General features: G+C 43.4%; 2 protein-coding genes and 1 long non-coding RNA gene across 6 annotated transcripts; 1 reads left to right on the top strand and 2 right to left on the bottom strand.

Annotated features, from left to right (window-relative positions):
* Window positions 1–7,408: 7,408 nt before the first annotated feature.
* Window positions 7,409–8,140, bottom strand: LOC135458479 (basic salivary proline-rich protein 2-like). The gene has a single exon (XM_064733650.1). The coding sequence runs from the start codon at window positions 8,138–8,140 to the stop codon at window positions 7,409–7,411; it is 732 nt and encodes a 243-aa protein (XP_064589720.1).
* Window positions 7,623–22,228, top strand: HMGXB4 (HMG-box containing 4). Of its 4 annotated transcripts, none has more exons than XM_064702493.1 (11): window positions 7,685–7,818; window positions 9,868–9,973; window positions 10,568–10,683; window positions 12,008–12,083; window positions 13,012–14,159; window positions 15,326–15,407; window positions 15,894–15,958; window positions 16,256–16,361; window positions 16,957–17,126; window positions 18,270–18,392; window positions 19,987–22,228. In XM_064702493.1, exons 2-11 carry the CDS (start codon window positions 9,943–9,945, stop codon window positions 20,029–20,031), a joined length of 1,962 nt encoding a protein of 653 aa, XP_064558563.1. In that variant the 5' UTR covers window positions 7,685–7,818; window positions 9,868–9,942; the 3' UTR covers window positions 20,032–22,228. The 4 variants fall into 4 exon arrangements, with proteins under 4 accessions (XP_064558566.1, XP_064558563.1, XP_064558565.1 ...); XM_064702495.1 differs by lacking the exon at window positions 19,987–22,228 and adding an exon at window positions 18,955–19,973; XM_064702494.1 differs by lacking the exon at window positions 7,685–7,818 and adding an exon at window positions 7,979–8,367.
* On the bottom strand, window positions 22,102–23,246 carry LOC135442573 (uncharacterized). The gene is made up of 2 exons (XR_010438685.1): window positions 22,968–23,246; window positions 22,102–22,760 (listed from the first exon to the last, which is right to left on the bottom strand). It is a non-coding gene; the product is annotated as an uncharacterized LOC135442573 (long non-coding RNA).
* Window positions 23,247–23,248: the final 2 nt, after the last annotated feature.

The following is a 23,248-nucleotide window of genomic DNA, read 5'->3' as shown; positions in this document are numbered from 1 at the left end:
TTTGTTTATATGGGAGTTTTTTCATGCATAGTCTCATCCCAGTGGTCTGACTAAAACACACTCTTCTCCTCCTTTGGAGTAGATATAAATTGAACTGAAAACTCCTGCTAAAGACATAGCACCAATTTGCATAATAGCACTGCAATATCCCACACACCAGACTTGGTGCATTTTGCTTCTCTTTAGCCACTAATTTTGTCCAAGCACATAACTATTCATTTGTCGAATGTGCTGAAAATATGCAAATGCACTTAATAGAAATGGAAGAATGTCTGTTACTTTTCTCCTTGTTAGATCTTAGACACTGTCCTCATCCTCCCACCTGTCAGAGCTTGTAATTTACCAGTGCTGTTTCCAGAACAAATGTGTCTAAAGAGTCCTAAATTTTAGCTCAGTAATAGGATTGCTAAATCCAAATATAGAAGATCCAAATAAATATATAGAGGTTTTGGCCCAGGCTCACTTATTTTACTAGAGCACTGCTGTGGGGGTGTTTTGAGCTCTGCTAATTTGCAAATTTCTTGGTAATAATCATCTTTTCTTCAGATTCCTTCAACTGGAAACTAATGCATTTCAAGGAGGAAAATGTGAAGAAAACAGCAACAACTGAAATAGACTCAGTGGGGAGGGTTTTCAGATTTGGTTTTTATTTGGTCATTTATTTCTTCAGAAAAAGCAAGCAGCTCAACTAAATAAAAAAGAAAACTCCTTGCTTATGAAACCTAGCAGACAATAGAATGCTCTCACGTGATGTGGTAAACGCTTCCATTACCCAAGACATTTAACCATGAATTGAATCCAGGACTGTCAAACATCCCAATGTTTCTGTGCTCCAAGTGCAGCACCAACACTCAATAGCCTTCCCTGGCTGGTACTGTTAAGAAAAGAAATGAGTTATGGCTGGGATATAATCTGATATAATCTCTCTACTTCTCTCTATGTAAGTACACTGTTACATCCTGAATAGGAACAAACAGGTTTTGTGTTGTTTGTTTGGGTTTTTTTTTATATTCCCCCATTCTGAAATAATGACTGAAACCCACCAAACTCTTCCCTAGACCTCTCATCAAAATAAATGAGAGGCACACAGACCCATGTGCCTTATTTAGGACCAGTACTTCTTGGGAGGACAATTTATCCCTTTGTGTACAAGTGATCAGTACACGGCCCAGGCACATGATAAGGATTTGAGAACCACTGGGAGCCTGGTCTAAACTGCTTCTCAGACTGTCACAGCTTCAGCATCCCCAGACAATATGGAAGATCCTCAACTTCCATCTGGAGAGCAATTGATGAAAGAAAAGAAGAAATTTCAAAATGTTGTTGCATGTTACAGTGAGCAATGAGCTGAAGGAGCTTCCACTCTGATTCATCTTGAAGTACCTTAACTTCTTTTGAAGGTTTCCGATGTGCATTACAAAGAAAATGTTCTCATTTCAAGTTTATCCCACATTTGTACTTATACTTCAGACCATTACTGTCTTCACACAAAAATTTTAAGCTCAGCTTTATGACTCTTCTGTCTGGTTGGTGCAAAATTGGAAGCTAAAATTCATTTTATAGAGGCTTTTCATTTTTCCATGTTTCCCAGCATGAGCTCAGCCACAGCCTAGACTGCAGAATTGCCCATCGGATAGCTCTCTTGTACCAGGTTGCCATGCCACAGGTCATTATTTTTAGGTTCTCCTGTAACCCAGAAGAGTGAGCTTGACTTAATTTTATTTCAGACTGTGGCACAGTGGGAGGTGAGGCTTCTTTAGGCAAGTTTGCAAACAAACAATCGTGCAATCACAAAAAACAGTCACTGTATCCCTGACCAGCTATCTTTAACTCCATACCAAGGGCTAACTGCTTTTATATATTTGGGGAAAGAGGGGTTGATGTTTCCAAACAGTACAGTTTTTCTTTTCTTTGAGTGACATATTCTATTTGCAAAATGAGAATGAGTGCAGGTATGACAACTCTCTATAAATACTTCTGAGCAAAAACAGCAACAAAAGACAATAATTATAATGATTATATTAGCTAAAATAAGATGTTGGCACAAGAACAAATGAATGCAAACTAACCAGGTATACATTTAAGCTGGTAATTAGGAGATGGTTCCTAACCATCAGACAAAAGAGACTCTGTCTCCCAATGAGCATTGTGGGTGAATGAGACTTGATTACTTTAAGGATAAAGATTGATCAGCTTACAATAAGGGATTGAATGACAGTGGGCCTACAATAGCAGAGAACAGCACTTGATGACCCAGATCATGTTGTCTTATCCAGTGACCCTGAAAGCACTGAAAATTACCTGTTATGTAAAACACATAAAATGTCCTGCAACACCCCCAGCTTCTCCCAACACGTACCACTCTGCAATTCATAACTTTTTGTTATTCCTCAGCTCTCATCACATCAGTACATTCCCCCTGCCTTTACTGTGACTCCACCCTCGGTGAGTCTGGAACCCTTTCCATATGTTGTCTCTTGCCCATATTTTTGCAGCAGCTCCACAGACCATGGCACACTACAGTCACAAGCTTGGCATTACCTCAGCTGGCATCTCAAGAATTTTGCAGGCAACACTGTCCTGTTGCCAGCCTCTGCAAACTCCACTGCCACTTTCGAGCTGTTCAGGTAACAGTGAAATCTCCTGGTTTTCCCAAAAGTTCTGATATCCAGCTATAGCTTCTGTAGCCAGAAGCAGAGGCAATATGCAGGCTTGGTCCACAGAAATAGCCATGAGCCACCTACATTATCTGGAGAGAAATATTAGTAATAAGGTAATTTCTGCTACCCAGTACAGGACAGATGTCAACGCTCTGGATCTGTCAGAAAGAAAGCTGCAGGAATGAAGCACCCCAGAATTACAGGCTTTTTTTCCGAAAGGTTAAGGATCGTGCTACAATGTCTAAAAAGAGAAGAGCAGGTCAGTCTGACCTGTACAGAAGATGACTATAATGAATCAAGGTATGAGAGGAGGAATTTAAATACATTAACAGATTCAAGGCGAAAAAAAAAAAGGCAAACCAAGAATACAGATAGAGCCGAATGCCTGCTGTTTTATGGGACCAGGGCTATGAGCAGACACCAGCAAGGTGTCCAGGGTACAGGCATGGAGGACAACCAGAGTGCTGAAAGCAATGCAATAGGCCTTGCATGGCTCCATGAAACTCAGATTAAACCAATTCTACCTCCCTGGCAGCTGGTGAGAAGGGAGACAGCAAAGTCAGTGAAAAGTGGCAAATTCAATGCTGACAGATTGCCTGCATTTAGTCTTTCCTTTTTGTGTATCAGCCCGGTATGGTCCTTTCCCCTTTGCTTAACCACTTCCAGGAACAGGCTCTTCCTCTCCAGACCCCACAAATCCTACTGTATAGTTTACCATACTATTCCCTTCCAGATGGACACTGGCCTCCCATCTCACCTTAGCCCTCTCAGCATGAATACAGAGCGTGCAGCACAAGGAGCAGGGGGAGAAGGTGTGTCCCCACTGTGACAGATGCTGTGGCTCCAGGGAGCATTCAGGCTGCTGTATTGACATTACAAATGAATGCACACACCTTTGTGGTTTCATTAATGACTGTACTGAAAGATGAAGAGACATGAAAATGAATGCATCCTGCAAAAAAAGCAAAGACAAATGGGAAGTAATTTAAATAAAGCCCCAACACCGAAACAATGCACATAACAAATCTTCTGAAGTTTTGATTCTCTAAGGAAGCAAGTCCTTGTATCCAAAGAGGAGTCACCAGCATTGCTTATACATAAGACTAAGGAAATTATATGGGTGAGACAATTGGCAAGCAGGCAAGCAAGATTCATTACACCAAAAGTCACTGTGACCTCGTGGTCACTTCCTCCACCTTTCCTGTTTAATGGCAGCTTGGTAGCTGGTAACAGCCACAATACACAAGTGCTGTTATGTGCACAGAGAAGAACAACACTGTCCCTGCAAAACAAGCAACAGGACTAACGAGGGCTACAAAAGTAGCACTGCCTGTGTGCTGCTTCTCTTCCATAGGTGGAGAGCAGAGGTTTTAAACCAGGTCCCATTCCAGTTAATACCAAATCATCTCAGAATCTAGGGGGAAAATATGAGAAACTGAAAGGAGTGAAGAGAGATTTATGAGTTGCAAAACTATGACAGGTAAAATTGATAATTGTTCACACAGATGAGTGCTGAATTTAATTCAGTACATAACTTGGTTGTAAGCTCGTGCTCATTACTCATTCCTCTTACACTCATTGCACTTGACAAACCACAAAACTAAGTACTAAAACCCAATGAAACAAAAGAGGGCTACTAAATCTAGCAGCTTGGACTGTTATTCAGTCAGGAGAAAATAAGCAGACAAGGATGCATGGTGGAAATGAAGAGGGGAAAGCAAGGTCAGATTGGGTGGCTTCATGGGCAGTAAATCCTTAGCACAATGCTAATCTTGCATTAAGCATAGGGAACTATACACACATCCTAAAATGTTCTGCACTGCCAAGAGCATTTTATACAATAGTTGAGGACACCTGAGGGAACATACCATGTACCCTTTTGCCGTTTCTTTCCCAGGGATGTAGGCAAAAGAATGCAAGATGCTCTGAGCAAAAGGAATAAGCAATATTTTCACAACAGTCAGACTTCAGTCCGAGACTGACTGAAGTTGCACTTGAGGTTTTAAAAGCTATAGGGACTGTTTGATTTTCTGATTCCCTTGCTATGACCTCTTATACTCCAGAGTACAAAGAAACAGTTCTGTCAAGTGTTAAGAATTTGAAGGGGTGGTGACTCTCTTAAATTTGCTATCAGCATTCTGACATTTTCCCCACCTGACCTGTTTAATCTAGGTGTATACTATAAAGAGATTGCTGGATTTTCTAGAACAGCAAAAGGCTAAGCTGTCTGAAAGCACCCAATAAATGCCAATATTTTGTGCTGGCTTGTTCCCTTTATGAGCTCTGAAGAATGGGAATGATTGAAATGAATTTTTCTGAGCATTTCTTCCCTGATGAAAAGTGCAGTAGAAGGGACTGTATGTTATTGTTGTTACTATTATAATTCCTATTATTATTATTATTATGTTTGTTCTGTGGGAGGAAAGAAACTTGGATGGATCTCAGCAAGGGAAGTCTGAATGATTGGTATTTCAGTAGCTTTATGTGCAAGTATCCTGCTAGATGTTCATTTTTGCAAATTCACCTGCAAATTCATTCTCTCTCATATACACACAGTCCTGACACAATTCAATACGTATGAACCATCCAGCACTAAAAACATTAAACTGTGGGGGAGCTCAAATGCTTTCTCTTTCTAAGGTGCAGAATATTAAGCATATGATTCCCACCCATTTACTAGCTATCATTACCAAATGCTTGCTATCATCAAATACCAGGATAATTTAAGCTCTCAATTTTCAAAGCAATCTGAGTCCCTGTTTCTTTGGGCTGCATGTAGCCTCTCCCAACCAGGCTCACAGCTTCTTCGGACTTGCTCCCATTCTGCCTCCACCTGACCCATAGGCCAGGAGCTCCCAGGAGTTGACTGATGATTCCGTTATGTCCAAAGATGTTTTTGTACAGCCTGTAGCACAAGCAAGAAAGCTGCAGACTATAAAAACATGGGAACTGTGATTTTATTGTGCTGTGCACTGTCAAATGGGGTATGAACCTATTACTGAGACCCCTAGAAACATCACCAATAAGCAAACGTAAAGGAGTAGGTCATGTCAGGTTCAGCTCTGGCAAGATCCTGGTCATAAATGTGCGGAGGCACTTGTCCACCGTTATTGGAATATGAATCCCAATATTACCAGTTAGATTGTGGGCCAGTCTGACCCTTGCTGCCAGGCCAAAGGCGGCAGCTGTGGTGTATCACCCCAGAGACACCTTTAGCTTGCTGGTGGTTGCAGCTGGGCACTAAACAAGTCCAGGCTTGTTAGGAACTCCGTTTACCTCAGGAGGAAAGCTTCAGGTGATGGTGAAGAGAAAAAAGGAGAGGATTCTGCTGGAGGGTTATATCCAGAGGTTTATTCCATGGTTACAGAGGTCTGAATCTTAGGAACAGCTCCAACACAATAGCGGCCGCATGGCCTGATTCACCTTTTAAGCTCCCGGGGCAGGGGGAGGGGAGGGGACAGGTGAGCCACCAACCAGGTGGGAGGGGCAGGGTCTCAGGGGAGAATGACAGCTAGACAGGCCAATGACCCCCAGGCCTGAGGGGCATCCTTTGAACTTGACCAACCACACAACGCCTTGTTGGAATGTTAAGCCTGATTGACATGACTCACTCAGCAAGGGACGAGGGGGGGAGGGGAAGAGGGTATTGGCACACCTGGGGAAGGGACCTGAAAGTTTAAAACACACCGCAACACACCGTGGTGATTCCTTCTTCAGTTATGGTCTGGAGGGCAAGGAGTGATTTTGGTTTTGCCAATAGCACACGTGTACATGCCTGAGAACATCAGCACAGGCTTTGTGCTCAGCCTGGGGGCTGGCCCTGTTGTGTTACAGCTGCTGCACTTGCAGACACTGAGCTGTGTGTGCAGGCTGTACCCCTGACTTTGGATCAAACTACATTTTCACACAGCATAACATGCATAGGCCTCTCTTCTCTTCAAATTCCTCCAGGCCCTACTGGACTGCAAATAAATACTGTCATCGTTCTGTACTGGTTAGGACACAGAAGCATGAGCAGGAGCAGAAGGTGGGTCTGTGGGGATGGCCTGTGTGCGATGGCTCAGGGCTGACCCAGCGCTGGGAGCAGCATTCTGCAGACAGACAGACAGCATGTGGCCGTGAGCAGCCTCTGCCAGACGGCACCTCTTGCATCAGTGGAGATGATGAGATTTAGGGTGACGGTGAAATGAGGTTTGTTAAACCTCCCATCAGGTCAGAGTGAAGAAGGGCTAACCGAGTGGGGAAAAGGATTCTTTCCTGACCTGGCTGTTTCCTGAGCTTTTTTTAACCTCTGTCTTGACGCCTTTGCAATAATGAATGAGCCCTTTAGAAAATGCTGTGAGCAATTTGCCTTTCTCTTGGCTGCCACCTTTGGGCAATGGATAAGAACGGGTGCGAGGGGTGGGCGATGCCTTCGCGGGCAGCAGTCCCGAGTGAGCTGTGCCGTCGCGCTTATCGCTGCCCCAGCTGTGCACTGCACCCACGCAGCTCCTCGGGGAATCAGTCTGAAGGGAGATGTGTTCATTCATGTGTGTGTGTGACTAACCTCACGAAAGTGCAGGCTTTTTAATGTTTAATAACAGGATTTCACCCTTTCCCACTGACCCACCGCGGCAGCGAAAAACGGCCAACAGCCAGCCCGGGCTGCGAGCCCGGCCACCTCTGCCTCCCATGGGGAGGGACACGCGAGGGGAAGCTGTGCCGGGACTGCGAAGCGCCCGCACACACCAAGAGGAGGCTGTGCCAAGCTACGGCGAACGTGGGCACTCCTGCACAGGTGGTGGTGGGGTCGGAGCCGGGCACAGATATCCCCGGTGTGTCCCCCGGGTGTCGCTCAGCGCCGCGGGGCCGCGCCGCTCATCGATGAGCTCGGCAAGCCGGCGCCCCGCCCCGCGGGTGCCGCGTTGGAGACGCTCGGCGCTCGGCTGGCCGGCGCTGGCGCGGGTCCCTTGTCTCCCTGTCCAAGATGGCGGCCGCGGGCGGCGGCGCGGCGGGAAGCGGCGGGGCCGAGTGAGGCGGCCGCGGTTCGTCCCCACCCTGCGGCCGCGGCTTGGCGCCGGCGGGCGTTGTCGCCGCTGGGCGGCCCCGCAGTCGGGGCACGCCCGGGCCTGCTGCAGGGGCGGAGCCGCGGGCTGGCGTGAGGCTGGAGCCCGCTCGGGTGAGGGGACGCGCGGGCGGGAGCGGGGCGGACGAGCCCGCTTTGAACGGAGGCGGCGGTGGCGGGGCCCGGGCTCCGGGGGGTGTCGGGGCGCATGCGCAGGACGGGCCGGGCGCCGGTCCGTGCCCGCGGAGGGGCCGGTGCCGGGGTTGGCGCCTCGGCTGCGCGCGGAGCTGCCGGCGGTGCCGCCTGCCCTGACGGCCCCGGCCCGGAGCGCCGGCGGCACGGGGGTGAGGGGGCCGCCTCCACAGCCGGCCGGCACCGGGACCGAGGAGCCCCGGGGCTGCCGAAGAGCCAGGCTGGGCCTTGAACCCGCGGGCATGTGCGCTGAGGAGCGGGAGACGTGCAGGGAGAGCTTCCCCGCTGAGCCTGTGCCATCGGTGCTGAAAGCCGGGAATTTGAAGCAGGGGAACCTAACTGAGGTTTACAAGATGAGAGTGGTTAAGGGTCTGTTTTGTATTTGCCGGATCTGGGCTGTGAGCACCTTTGGGCAGTATCTACCGAGCTTTGTTCTTGCCAAGCAGATAAGATCTAAAAAGAGACTAAAAGGTATGCATATAGGCACAAAGAAATCTTAGGCTCTCCATGTCATCCATTCATGAATGAATGTCTTCAGCTTTGTTTTGCAGAGCAGTGTCTGTATTAGACCCTTTCTCTCTTGAGCATAATACTCTGGTGTTGTGTGTCCTCTCAGTGAAGTCTGTCTGGCAAACAAACAGCACAAAATGTTGAAAACGTCTGGTTTAACATCACTAGCCTACAAGTGGCAAGATGCTCTTTTTTATTGCTGAGTGCAGTGTTCTCTGCATGTACATAGGCAGTGCTCTTGTTTTTAGGTGGAATCCTTGTGTTTGCTACCAGCAATATATAATGGTGAGAACACTGTCTTGACATTCAGCAGTGGGTGTTTTCCCAAAACCTGAAGAAATAGCATGTATTCCTATGAATTTAAACAGAAGCATCTCATGTGTACCCACAAGCCTGATTTAGTTGAGATTTTGTTGCATCAGTTAAGTAACCACTGTAGGATGAATGAGTTGTACATTGTCAGCCTCATCCAGTTGTTTATAAAATCGAGTTGCATGGGGAATGTACGAGCACCAGTTCCCTGCTCCCAGAGTATTCCCATATAGCTTCAGTGTGACGAGATTACCATGGCAGCTGGGGTGAGCAGGCTGCCTGGTGTTTGTGCCTGGGTGTTGACACATGTGCATGGACATGCAAAGGCAGCTGGCAGCCATTGGATTAATCCCGTAGGAGCAGAACGTTGATCTTGCTGAGCTGGTCACTGGCTGAGGAACAAAAGCTGTTTGCTCTGAGAGAACCAGAGTGTGGCCGTTCCACAGTAGCACTGTCCTGCTGCATGCCCCTAGCTGGCACAGTGGCTCACTTAGAGGAGGCCTGAAACCTGGGAGGTAGAGGCTGGGTTGCTGCAGGCCTAGCTAAAAGGAGTGCTCATCCCCTCTCCCAGGCTGGCATTCAGAATGGCTGCAGTGGTAGCATTGGGAAGCACATCAGGAGGATACACACCTCTAATACAAAATGTGTGATCCTCTAGAAAAAAACAAAACAAAACAAAAAAACACCAACCAAAAAAAAAAACCCCAATAATAATTCTTTTGTAATTTAATTCCTTGTGCCTTGTCACTTCTTATCCTTCACTTCATCTGAGACTCAAGGGTTTGAAATCTCTTTAAACATCCCATTCTTTGCTACAGTGGCTCCTGACAAAAAATGGCTTTGACACAGGGTGTAGTTTTGTGTGTCATGAAAACCAAACTCAGTTGTCTTCTCACCCTCTTTTTATTTTTGTAAATAAATTAGTTCAGTGATTCACATATTTTATAAGAAAGGGTGGGATTTTCTCTATTTAGAGTAACACAATATCCATTTTGATTAGAACACCCAAATGGATCAAGCCTGAAGAGTGACCACTCATTTCCTTTCCCACTGTCTCCCAAAGAATCCTTATTTGGTTCAGAGAAAGTTTCCCCATTTACAAAGTGCTTCTTCTTTGTGGGAGGGTTATTTTCATTCTCTGTTTCTCAGACCTTTTCCTATAGATGGGAACGGGGGAAGGAGCCCAGACGTGGCAGCTCATTCACAGGCTCCTGCAGGACCACCATGGCTTATGATGGCGCCAAGAAGAAAGAAGGTATGACTGCTTCATAATCTCAGAGGGGTTTGCAAAAAGAATCAACAAATAATTTTTTTAAAGGGTGCCCTTTACAGCCCTTGCCAGGCCATGCAGTCAGAGTGGGAAAGAGGTTAGGGTGCTGTGGAGCCCTTAAATTTAACCTGGCCAAGTTACCGGAGGATCCCAAGCCCTTGACTTTCAGGTGTAAAGTACTGGGATTAAAACTTGAGAGAAATGAGTGGTGTTTCCTACTGCAGACACCCTGATTGGGAACTCTGCCACTGCAGCCTTTCTTCTCCCTGACAAGTCAATGGGACAGGGGATAATGATACATTTAGTCATGGTAACATTTCTAGATCCACTTGTCTTTAGAAGGAGCATACAGGCATTAGAGATTGAATCTGAAATGATTGTGTTAGAGCACCAAGCCCCATCCCTCTGGTCAGACAGTACAGACTGTTTGTTACCTTTCAAGCCTCTGTGCTTGTTGGGTTTCGTGCATCACTCTGTGCCAGTATCCTCTGTTAGCTTATTTTATGACTGGTCCCCTTGTCTGTCTTTCCTTAATGTGGTATTTCATTTCTTCCTTTTCTCCCATTTCCCATAAATCAGAGTCCCTAGAGAGTCACCGAAGTGCTGACGACGGGCTGGCACCTGGCAGGATACAGCGAGAGAAAAAGCGCTCGTACAAGGATCTTCTGCAAGAGGAGGACGAGACAGCAACTCAGGTAGAAGCCCTCAGAGAAAAGGTTCAGGGTGTATGGATATGCATAAAGGTAGTGATGGGATGGGTTTCTTTTCCTTTTTTAAATATGTTTTTTATTTAGAAATGCATGTAGAAGACAACAAGAGCAGCTAGTCATGTCTTGTATTGTTCAGTAACTTTCCTGGAGAAAAGGAGAGAATCAATTCTCGATTCCAATTTTTTTGGCCACAGAAAATGAGATAGTAGCAGTGTTGTCCCTGTGTTGATGGGACATACCTTGCAAGTAAGAAAATGCTCTTAATAACTTACACACATTTTTTAAAATGTGGTTGTGGAAATAGTCAGCAAAGGATGGACAGAATATTAACTGATGCACTGTTGTCTTCCTGATTCTGCAGACAGCCTGAAACGATAGTTCTTGAGAAGAATGAACTTGCCCTATTTACCTCTTTGGGGCCTTAACTCTTGAAATCACATAGTGGCAACTTAAGGTTCTTCAGAAACTTCTTTCCTCTTTGAGCTACAATTTCTGCTGTTAGCTCAGAGGTGGCTATCTAGTGATTTGGGGTTTTTTTTCCATCTCAAAAGCAAATTTTGTTTAAAATTAAAATCTTCTACCCTGCGGTTGGAATTCTTTAGAGGAGTTTCAATTTCTATTTCATAAATTGATCAAACCACAGATAATAATTAGGTGACGTGGCATATTAAGGACATATTTTTGTCCCATCATTCTAGTTGTCACCTCTTTGTACCTCCTGTTACTTCTTTTTCAGCATGGTAAGCATAAACTGCTCTCCTTTGTTTTCAAGGCTTGACAGTCTATATATCTGAAGTTATTTCTTAGCTTTATTAAAGGGTAGATGTCAGTCCTTTATCAATTTATCAGCTGTTCTTCAAGTGATGGCTTGCATTGCCCGTATCTCAACACTTTGCAAATGTGCTTTTTCTTTTATCTTGCTCCTCTCTCTTGGGGGTCTCCCTGCAGAGATCTGTCTTTCAGTTTCCTTGGAGCCCTATTGTGCTGCCGTGCCTACAGAAGGCTCTGTGTCAATTAGGTGACCATTGTGCTGAAACCAATCCTGACTAATGATATTTTTGTATTCTCCCACCTATCTGTAACATGTGTTTCATCTTACTTTAAACCTACACTGTGTGCTCTGGGGGACAGAGTAGGTTTTCTTTTAGCACCTAGAAAGATGATCCTGGTTCATACCTACAGATCCTTGATGTTGTAGCAGTACAAATAACCCTTGATACTTCCTATAAATTTTTATCTGTTAATAGTCCATGTGACTCTCATATTATTTCCCTCCTTTTTGACAGCAATTTATTTCTTCTTATTCCAGGACAGTGAGTTTTTTCCAGGGACAGAAGCTCACAAAAAGAAGAGAAAGCATTCCTCCGATGAGTTCTGCTACAGAGGTAAGGAAGTAATCAAGCAGGAGAAGGGGCTAACAGATCATGACTTTAAGGAAAGGAATGTCTTAAACCAGTGTCATCAAGCTTTGTGGTTAGCATTTTAAAGATGGAGAATACATCAACTTGCTTTGGAACAGCTAATCAGAAACCTGACACTGATCAGCACCAGACAGCAGAAGATTAGGGAATTATATTTTCAGAGTCTGGCTTAACAAGTTGCCATGGTGGGGGGTAGAGATCTTCCATCCCCTTTTCATTGACAAGTTGTAGTTTGCTAACTCATGCTTTCACATTTGACATTTGTTTTTCTTGTTTACTGATTGCATTGAAAACTAATTATACTTAAGGGGATAATGTAAGTTCCTCTGGATTTAAAAAAATAGAATGTCTGAGGTTGGAAAGAAATGCGTCTCAGTTCAGGTACTCTCACAATTAATAAGTTGGCTGGAAAATGACAATTCAGCTCGTAGAAGCTTAACACATTTAGGATTTATTATTGGTCCAGGAGAAGGAGAAAGCCAAGCTGAAATTTCATCTTTCATTCAAATCTGTCTCCAGAATAAAAAAGCTCATATTTTCAACTCATTGGTTTTACCTTGGCTAAAAATGTCACAAAAACCTTGCACTTGAGGTGTAATTTCAATTAGATGTATTTTCATCAAAATATTTTATTTCATAAGTTCACAAATGGAGTTTCACAAAACTTCAAGAACTTCCCTGCAGTCTCTCCCTTCCTTAAATTATTTGACCAGCTCAGGTGTCACAGCCTCTGAATTGTATCAGTAAGGCTGTGCTGAGATGGCTGTGGTTCTTTTTAAGCCAGGATGTAAATCTGTCACCTGTAATTAGGAGGCCCACAGGATTCTCACTTCCCTTCTTTGCCATCTTTAAGAGAATCATCTCAATGTACATTTCTTTTGATCTTTTTCAGGTGTCTCGCCTTTGGATCTACCATCAAAAAAGAAGAAAAAAGCAGCTTCTAGTCCATCCTCAACTGATACAACCATGGATTTACTTAAGACTATCAACTCACCTTTGGCCACAAGCTCAAAGTCTTCAAAGAGGACCTCTGAAAAATCATCTCATTCTTCCTCTGGCCATTCTGAAAGCAGAAAGGAGCATCCCAAGAAGAAGCTGAGTGGGAGCAGTGGGGAGCACTCAGTGGATGACAGCAGCTCCCACAAATCTAAAAAAATGAAACCTCTTTATGTGAACACGGAGACACTTACTCTTCGTGAACCTGACGGCTTGAAGATGAAGCTCATCCTTTCACCAAAAGAAAAAAGTAGTGCAGCAGATGATGATTCTTTATCCTACTCTTCAGCACCAGCAGCTGCAAAGAAATCTTCAAAGAAATCAGCTCGAGATGAGCAAGGCTCATTCCTGCTGGGGCACGATCTGCAGAGCTTCCTGAAGTCATCCCGGAAAAAGCACAAACCACCTCCAGACTCACATCCACCTTCTGAGAGTTTTGGTGCTGACACCTCCCTTCATTCAGAGAGCCATGGAAGCGAGTACGAGGTTTCAGGCATGGAGGCACCACCAGAATCTGGTTCTTCCTCTGGTGGAGAGCTGGAGGCTGGAGAGCTGGTGATAGATGACTCCTACCGGGAAATCAAGAAGAAGAAGAAGTCCAAAAAAAGTAAGAAAAAGAAGGACAAGGAGAAACACAGAGAGAAGAAGCACTCCAAGTCTAAAAAGAGTTCTGGGCACTCTCCTGTGGCAGTAGCAGAAGTAAGAGTGTCACCACCACCTGCCAGTACCCCCTATGGCGTCCCTCCACCTCCTCCTGCTGTTTTTCACTCAGATGGTCAAGGCGAGAAGAGGAGGAAAAAGGAAGACAGGGAGAAGGACAAGTCTGAGAAATGGGAAAAGGAAAGAGAAAAGGAAAGAGAGAAGGAGAAGGAAAGAGAAAAAGAAAAGGAAAGAGAGAAGGAGAAGGAAAGAGAGAAAGAAAAGGAAAGAGAGAAGGAGAAAGAAAGAGAAAAAGAAAAGGAAAGAGAAAAAGAAAAGGAACGAGAAAAGGAAAAAGAAAGAGAAAAAGAAAAGGAGAGAGAAAAGGAAAGAGAAAGAGACAAAGTAAGGAAAATTTGAATTTCTTTTCAGAAAATAGAAATTGGATGGTGGGTAATGTTGAATTAGGCACTCCATTACAAAGGCATGTTAAAGTGAAACAAAGGAAAACTGATACCAATTATGCATATTTGGAAAAACGTGTCAGCCACTGTGATTTCTGTTTGTGGCAGAAGGAATATATGTTCTTCTGGCTCTTCTGGCTTTGTGGTACAATCTTTAGCCAGTAGAGGTTCTCTGGGAAAGTTATACTTAATTTTGCTTGGTGTGGGTCATGTACCAAGCACATCTGCATCTTTTTCTAATGTCACTGGCTCTAGCTATTCCCAGGCACACTTTTGGACTAGTGATCAAAGTTCCTGTAAAAAGGAATCTAGCTGTTACTTGAAAATTGAAGATATTTACCCATTTACTCCTGTATTCAAATGAAATTCTAATTCTAATAGACTACCATGTTCCCAGTTTTGTCCTGTCCTATACATTCAGTTTTCCATGGTTACTGCATAAAGATATGAGTTGCAGAAGTGGTAGCTAGTATGTGAACAAGTTTACAAATGAGATAACTGTAGCTGTGTAAAAAAAGGGGGAAAAAGAGCTTATGCATGTTCAGCTAGAGAAATAATGCTTTGTATGAGGAAATGGACAGACAGAGCCCAAATCTCTTCAGCCATTATCCTCTTCTGTTTTGGAATTTTTTCCTGATCATAGCTCAGCAATTGCAATACCTTTGCTGTCAATGTACTGCACAGTCTCTTTTCCTGCCAAATGGAAGTACTTTGTAAGGATGCAAGGAATGGAACAAAACATTATCGTGAGGACTTAATCCTTTTGACAGATCTATAATAGGTACTATGAATAGAATAACAGATACTGGGTTTTATTATAGGTTTTAAAGCTGAAATACATTAACAAAGTTGTATGTTGATCCTGAATTTAGAATAGTAGTGTGTTGAGTTTTGCAAGATAAGCCTTGTACTAAGACTGTTTCTGGGTGATTCCTGTGCTTTCATAAAGACTAAATTCAGCCAGGAGATGTAAAGGACTGCTTTTTAAGTTTCCTGACCTAAGTACCATATCTTTCTTTAAGTCTTTAATAAATGCCAAATTCTTAATAAATTGGAGAAGGTCTCATCATAATTAAAAATCTTTGTTTCCTTTCTTCTTCTGACTAGCCAAAGAAGAAAAACATGTCTGCTTATCAAGTGTTCTGTAAGGAATATCGTACAAATATTGTGTCTGAGCATCCTGGAATAGGTAAGGGAATAATCCAGCCTTCTCTTCTCTTGATTTTACACCAGTCAGATTAATTAGGAGAACATATTGTCTCCATTTCAGACCAACTTCTTAATTTTGCATAATGCAAAGAATCTGCCAATGTTACTTAGAATAAGAGATGGCAAAGGGGCTAGGAGTGGATTTCGTGGTTGTATTATGATTTTATTTTAACTAAGTTGTGAATCTAGGTAAAGAACTTGCTAACTTTTTCTTTACTTAAAGAATTACCTTCATTGTTGTCACTTTCCCCTAAATACACTGTGACTTCATCTTCCTGCTATCAGCTTTCTTATTTTTTATTTTTTATTTTAAAGAGTAACAGGAATGCACATTTTCAGGATGGTGTGGAGAGTTGCAGTTGTAGAATGTGTGTGGAGGGGCCGGTAAATTTCCTATGTTCTCTCCAGATTTTATTATCAAATTTGTTTTAAACATTTCTCTTCTTTCTCTCTTTCTTTCTGCCAGATTTTGGAGAGCTAAGTAAAAAACTGGCAGAAGTGTGGAAGCAGCTACCTGAGAAAGATAAGTTGGTGAGTGTTTGTGTGAGATGTTTTTGTAAAATTACTTCTGTGAACTAGGTGCTTAGATGAAGAATGTGGTGGCAGCATTGCCACAATGCCTTGAAATATGTTACCTATATCCTTAAAGCATGTAAAGGTGGAAAGTATGGAAGTCTTGCCCTTGCAAACATAAAAGCATTCATTTTGTTCTCATGGGATTGCTTCACCTCCTAGCTATGTAACATCATTCTGCCTCCAGGTCCTGGCATCAGGTAACAGAATTACCTAATGTTATGAATCTTTCTTTTCTTACCATGGTAACTATAGATCTGGAAACAGAAAGCTCAGTATCTCCAACACAAGCAGAATAAAGCAGAGGCCACCACTGTGAAGAGAAAGGCATCATCTTCAGATGCTGCTCCAAAAATGAAAGGTAATTGTTGCACTTTATTTGTCTCATCTCTTTTCTTGGATGAGACAAATTTTTTAAGACAAATTCTTTACCTTGGGGAAGGTAGTGTTGCCTGTAGAATAAAAAACAAAGGCCCTTACTTGCTTCACCTCCTTACCTGCTTTCTCACATATTTAAATCACGTTTAAAGCATGACATTTAAATCACTAGTAAAATCAACTTTTCTGTAAAAGTGAGAGTGATGCCAGCATTTTTCATAAAGATTTCCTTGTCTGATTCATAGAATGGTATTGTTTTTGGCAGTTTAAGGATCGAAATGTAAAAGAAGAAGAGGCAGAAATGAGGTTCTAGTGGGATTAGTTTGGTGCTAGATAGAAGATGGGTTGTTCTTGGTTTAGCATCTCTGATACCAAATCTCCCCAGCTGCATTCAGCTGAGGTAGATAGGTTCTGTACATGTAAAAAAAATTTTCAAGAGTCCAGAGACTATGGGACTGGGGTAACAGAAATATTCAAGCACCTCATGCCTATGAGATTTGAACTTCAGTAACTAAATAGGCTTGTGAGTAAAAGAGTGAAAGCAAGGAATGTGGAATTTTAATTAGTATGTTTTCCAGCTTCTCCAACAGGGGTGGTTTCTCCTCACAAAAAATCCCCCACCAGCACCGTGGTGGTGCCTTCCTCACCAGCCAAAGCCCCTGAGACAGATCCCATTGATGTAGCTGCACATTTACAGTTACTGGGTGAATCTCTGAGCCTCATTGGACACAGACTGCAGGAAACAGAGGTGAGCCTGTAACCAGCAATGTCACAGTGATGTCCTGTAATCTACACAATACATTCAAGGGGATGATTGTTTTATTTTCTTAAGAGTTTAACCAGTGGCTTTCTGTTAGGAAGAGAAACTAGAGGTGGCATGCCCTGTTTCTTTGATGCATCACTCTTAATTTTTAGTGAAATAAAAGGCCTCAGTAAACAGTAGGCATCAATGAAAGACGGGTGCTTTGCAGCTCTAGTCTTTGAAACCAGTTTGTAGTTCAGCAAACTCTTCAGTCTTTTCTTGCTGTATGTTCACTTTGGATTTGGTACTTCCTTACTATTTAGTCAGTCTGTGGTCAGATTCTGTTACTGTTCTACTTTTTACAGAACTGTCACCCTTTCCCACTAAGTTTCTTGCATGTCCTCTAGTTTTCTGGCAGTATCCGATTGCCAGTGCTTTGGATAGGAGCTACAATTATTTCAACTTACCTGGTAACATAATGTCACATTTTAATGTTTTCCTGCTGTTAAATAACAGTGACTCTGTGAATGCACATTCACAGAGAGCTCAGCCCAGCCTCTAAGAAGAAAATATTTTTGTCTCAAATAATATCACTGAGTTTTATGAGTAGCATGATAATCTCTCCCCACTATGCTTGCTTATTTTATCAACGGTGAAATGAATGTTCTTGCATTTTGGTTTTGGCACGACTGATTTGAGATCATGGGAGGAACAGCCAGAGCCCAGAAAAGCGCACAGACAAATTCCCTTTCCTGAAAATATATCAATGACTAAAGCATTTGTTACAGGCTTAGCATTTCTTTACCTTCAAAAATAAAACAACTATTGTTATTAGGACTCATGTAGTTAACAAAATAGATGGTACAAAATGGAACAGAAAAAATATTACAAAAATTTGTGGAATCACTGTTTTATGCAACTGACAACTTTGTGGTGTTTTCTGTTGATTCCTACCTTTATCTTGCACCAGTTTGTTGCCGAGCCGGCGGTCTCTCTAAAGAATGAGGCACAGTTTTGTTACTGTGTAAATATCGAAAGTGGGCTGGAGGAGCTGAAGATACAGTATCTACATGAGAGTGGATACAGTTGAGAAAGAAGTGCAATTTCCACTCCTCATCGCTATCCAATCTTTTTCTTCCTCATTACCAGGGAATGGTGGCTGTTTCTGGAAGTTTGTCAGTACTCCTAGACTCAATCATCTGTGCTTTGGGCCCGTTGGCATGTCTGACCACACAACTGCCTGAGTTGAATGGCTGCCCAAAACATGTTTTGGTGAGTTCTTTGTGGTTATTTTCTTTCTAGCACTGTTAATTTCAGTAGATTACAAATAGAGCTTTTTTGATTAATCAGTGTAATATAACTATAATTCCAATGCAGTAAGAAAATCTGTCTTGGTCATGGGCTTTTATAGAGGAATATCTATTGAAATTCTTACAGATATTACTGATGTACAACACTGTGCAACCTTTTTTTCTCCCATGGGCAACTGACCTAATATTTGTAGCATGGATTGCAGTGTGGGTAGGTCCTGTTTTAGTCATGACGGAGTCAATCAATCTAAAACAAATAAAAGTAAACCAGTATTTTTGAAAGTTCTAATATTCCATAAAAATAAAATCACCTTCAAGCTGCTCTTTATCACACAAGCTGGTTTTCCTTCAGTAGCATAAAAACCAATTTGTGATCTCAGGATTCCTAATGTGATGGTGTAGGACCTTTTACAAGTGCCTGAAACCTTCTCTGAGAAAGGAAAAATAGTCTCTCTCTTAGGGAGCTGCATAACTACAGTTTCTTTTCTGCTTTAAGCTACTCTTAATATTGAGCCCTGATTTAGCAACAGCTCGTGGCATCTGTGTAGCCTGGTGTGGACATAGATTAAGATGGCAGCAGCCACCAAGAGTCATACTTCCTACAGGAGACGTGAATAAAGCAGCAAAGGAGAGGAGCAAAAATAAAAAACAACAGTCTGCAAAACTGAAGAGATTAAAAACAAATCTGGCAGAAGGGGCAACGAAAATGTGATATGAATTGACATGTCATAATAGGGCAGCCCAAACGTTTATTCATTACAAGAATGGACTGTCAACAACAGGAACAAAGTTGAAAATTTAGTGTGTGAACACCCACAAACTGCCTCTATGCACAAAAGCTGAGTCAGTGGGGTGTTCCCATCATAAGCCATGGAAAACCTGATGCTTTTTTTCCTTCCTGCTTGCCAAGTTTATTCAGAGCAGTGACGCCACATGAGCAGTGGTGCGTTTCTTAGAAACTCGATCAACTTATTGTTACAAGGAGCAATGGAGCTTTAGGTGAATTATGGCAGCTATGCTTCACTTCTGGAAAGCCCTGTTCAGGAGCTGATAATAAATCTGATTTTCACAGTCAGGTACATAACAACAGTGGTGTTCTGAGACACGGATAAACCCCAGCAGTTGTGTTGCAATTTGTATTTGAGACAGTAGATGGCATTGCTAAATTCTAGAATCACAACTGGTGCAGATCCAGCTTCTCTTCAAGCTTCTCCAGCTTAAAGGTGCTGCTCCTAAGGCCTCCTTCAGCTGTCCAGCCACAGGCTTGAGCTTACTGAAACACTGCATCTGAAAAACATACAGCTGGGTCTTTTTTTCTGATGGGCATGAGAAGGATTCCTACTCTCAGAATTCTGTTGTGGTTTCCAAGAAAAACTGAAGGACTCTTCTTTTTGCCATCTGACACCCTGTTAGACGTGATCAATGGGCAGCTTTGGTTGTCTCATCCTATGATAACTTGTACCCCAAGTAATTGTGCTTAGTACCCTCACCTGTGCCATTTTTCAGAGATGTTGAGTTATTACCTGACACTAAAACCACCGAATTTCTTTTCCCAGTCAAACACACTAGACAACATTGCCTACATCATGCCTGGACTTTGATGGGAAAAGATCCTGGGACGTACTCAGCCTCTGTGTAACTGACTTGTGTATGTGCACTACGCCAACGTTCCTGAGGGGCTCCATGGGGAGGCTTTTAAAGTTTTATATGTGTATAGTATATACATAGGATTGTAACTATTTGACTTCTGTTTTATGAAACGTTGTGAACTTAAGCTGAAAAAACCCTTTTGTGTTGGTGGGTGAAATGTCCTCCAGTCTGAAAGTATTTTGTATGAAGAATTCAGAAAGCTTTTGAGATATTTGCCTTAAATTCAGATTCAGTGGGGGAAGCAAACAGAGAATGAACTTTTCAATATAAAGTTCAAGAGAAAGAAAGACAAGAAAGCTGTCACCGTGAGAGGAGTCTTTGAAACAGGCGGCCCGGAGATGTTCCTGACTCTCCTTCCTTGGTGATATTCAAAAACTGAATGAGCAGCCTGCTCTAGTTGGACGTGCTTTAAGAAGGGAGATGGACCAGATGATCTGCTGTCCATGCCTAAACTAAAGTGTTCTGATATTCTATGAGCAGGTAGAGATGATACATTTTGGACCAGGGAATAGAACTGAATTCTTCACCAGCCCTATTTGTAACTGTTTCTGTTTAAAACACACGCGAGGGAAAAGCTGGATAGCTTTTTGCCTCTTGGTCACTTTCTGCAACCCCCATGCCTCAGTCAGTACTAACTGAAACTTGCCAGTGTTGGCTGGCTGGTCTGCTAGCTGGTATTTGAAGTGAAGTAGATGACAACAAGTTTATTTTTTCCTTGTGGACTCAAATCATTATTAGCACAATGTATCAACCCGTTGCATTGGCTTGAGAGAATGAACCTCCTGCTGATTTTTCCACGGCATGGTCAGCCTGCTTTGATGGAAAGGAGTAGAGAAGCAGATGGGAAAAACTTGGATTGCTTCTGCCCATCTTGCATCTGTTTGTGAAATGGCTCATCCACCATCTCTCTCACCAGCACTATTGCAGGAGCTGTGGTGCTGCTGCAAGGCAGCGACCAGTGGCCAGTTTGAGGCAGTTATGGCCAAGTAAGGCACATGTGGGTTGATTGGACTGGTTCCCCTTCCTTCCAGCCACATACTTGGAGTTTGGTTTTCTGCTCCTCTGGAAGAGGAGCAGCAGGAGAACACTTGATTCCTGTTTAGGCTTTTGTCTGTGTGTATGTATGTGTATGTGGTGTTCATATCACATGTATTTAACTTTTACCAATATCTGTAACAGATTTTAATTTATCCTGTATATTTCTCTGTGTGTGTGTATATATTTATATATATATACATAATTTAAAAGCAAACATCCCTCCCTCAGCCAACAGTGTGTGAAAAATGTGAATCAAGTTTGTCTCAGCTCACTTCCTGCAGGAATCAACTCTATACATAGTAGTAAGCATGGGCATTGTGTAAAGAAACACCAGGAAGATTCTAAGAGTTTGTAGAAACAGGCTATCTTGTGAAGGTGGGCAGAACAACTGAAATATCATTTGACTCAGGCCTTATCAACTCTATAACAGGAAAGTTTTAAAATTAGAGACGAGGCATTTTTTACTTCCAAGTAAGTCTAGCTTGTTTTTTAGGACAGTTGAAAGTGAGCTGTCCTTCACTGTGGCTGAGTCCCAAATCAGAAGTAAATGAAATCCTGGGGTGTGGAGGATTTTTCTCCCCATGCCTCTTTGCCACGTATTCCCCAGATGTGCCTGTACAAGGTAGTCTGTCTCTTACAGAACTTTCCTCAGTGCAGTCAGGGGTTTTCTCAGCAGAGGAGGCACAGAAGGTTCTCAGTCCACCAGGCCAGAACATATGTTTTAACAGCTTAGGACAAATCCCAGTGAGCCTGGAAATAGGAAGGGCCAGGAAGGAGGCAGTCCAATCCTGCTTCAGATCCTGGCCCATATTAAAGCATCTGCTGTTGCAAGCAGCACAGAATAACTGGTTCTTTCCAGCCCTTCACAGTTGAGAGCAGTGTGGTGAAGGGGTAGGTCTGCTTTTGAAGAAACAGAAGGGGATCAACCTTAGCTTTGTCCTCTGTACAACTGAAAACTCTTGAAGAGTGAAAAACACACACCCTGGTGTATTGTATTTTTATTAAAATTTGTACACTTTGTATAATCTGTATCTTGTGGTATTTGGTACTATAGGAAAACTTTGTCAAGACTTAGCAGTTTTTATATTTTTGTTATTTCTTTGCTGTTTGGTCCAGATTACATTACAATTATACACAGACTTTTGTACTGTACTTACAATATAATTTTTTTTTAAACTTCTGGAGTATTGTCATTTATTTCTGGCATGTGCTGTTTTCTACAGCTGTTGTTACTACTTGTATTTACGGTTTCTCAGCAAAACATATCCAATCCTAACCCTCCTAAACTCACTCACTTGGCAGGCAAGCTGTACTGTTTCCAGCAACACCAGTCACCCAAATTATCACTCAGGTTCCTGACTGCTTGGGACACCCAGAAGGGAGATGTAGCATGGAGCAGTGTGGGTAACACCAGGGCATTTGTCTTCCCTGCTGCCTCACCTCAGTTCAGCTTCCTGGCGTTCAGGTGACACGGGACTCAGGTGTGTGATGCAGGAAGTCAGGCGTGGCAGCGTTAGAGCAGGATTTGTGCTGGTTATTAACACATCCCCATTTTCCAGGTATGGGTGTTGGTTGATTGCAGCCTTAGCTTGGGCAGGGCAGTTGCTTAGGCCAGGAGCACATCCCAGAACGTGCCAACCACCTGGGTAGAGTCACAGGATGGTTTGGGTTGGAAGGGACCTTAGATCATTTCTAACACCCCTGCCACAGAGACACCTTCCACAAAAAATTTGTTCAAAGCCCCATCCAACCTGGCCTGGAAGACTTCCAAGGATGGACATCCACAACTCGGCAACCTGTCCCAGTGCCTCACCGCCCTCACAGTAAAGAATTTCTTCCTAACTCCTACCGGGAGTATCGGGAGTCCTTCCTACTCGCATCGGGCTATGGAACACTAAAAGCCCATCGCCCAGGCTCTCCGGGCTTTAGGCATCGCTCAGGCTCGCGGGTGTCCTGCCCGAGCTCGGCGTGCTTGCAGAAAGCGGCGGCGGCTCTCGGCGGGAGCCCCTCGGTTCCTGCGCCCGGGGCTAAGGGCCAGCGAGACCAGGGAGCGGTCGGCTTGCACACGGCCCTACCCCGGCACCGCGGCCGCCCCGCGCCTCCCTCAGCCCGTGGCACGGAGGGGCCGCT

This window comes from Zonotrichia leucophrys, chromosome 1A (assembly GCF_028769735.1).
Source record: "Zonotrichia leucophrys gambelii isolate GWCS_2022_RI chromosome 1A, RI_Zleu_2.0, whole genome shotgun sequence".
In the NCBI taxonomy this organism is placed as follows: domain Eukaryota; kingdom Metazoa; phylum Chordata; class Aves; order Passeriformes; family Passerellidae; genus Zonotrichia; species Zonotrichia leucophrys.
This window is presented reverse-complemented; position numbering and strand designations above follow the sequence as displayed.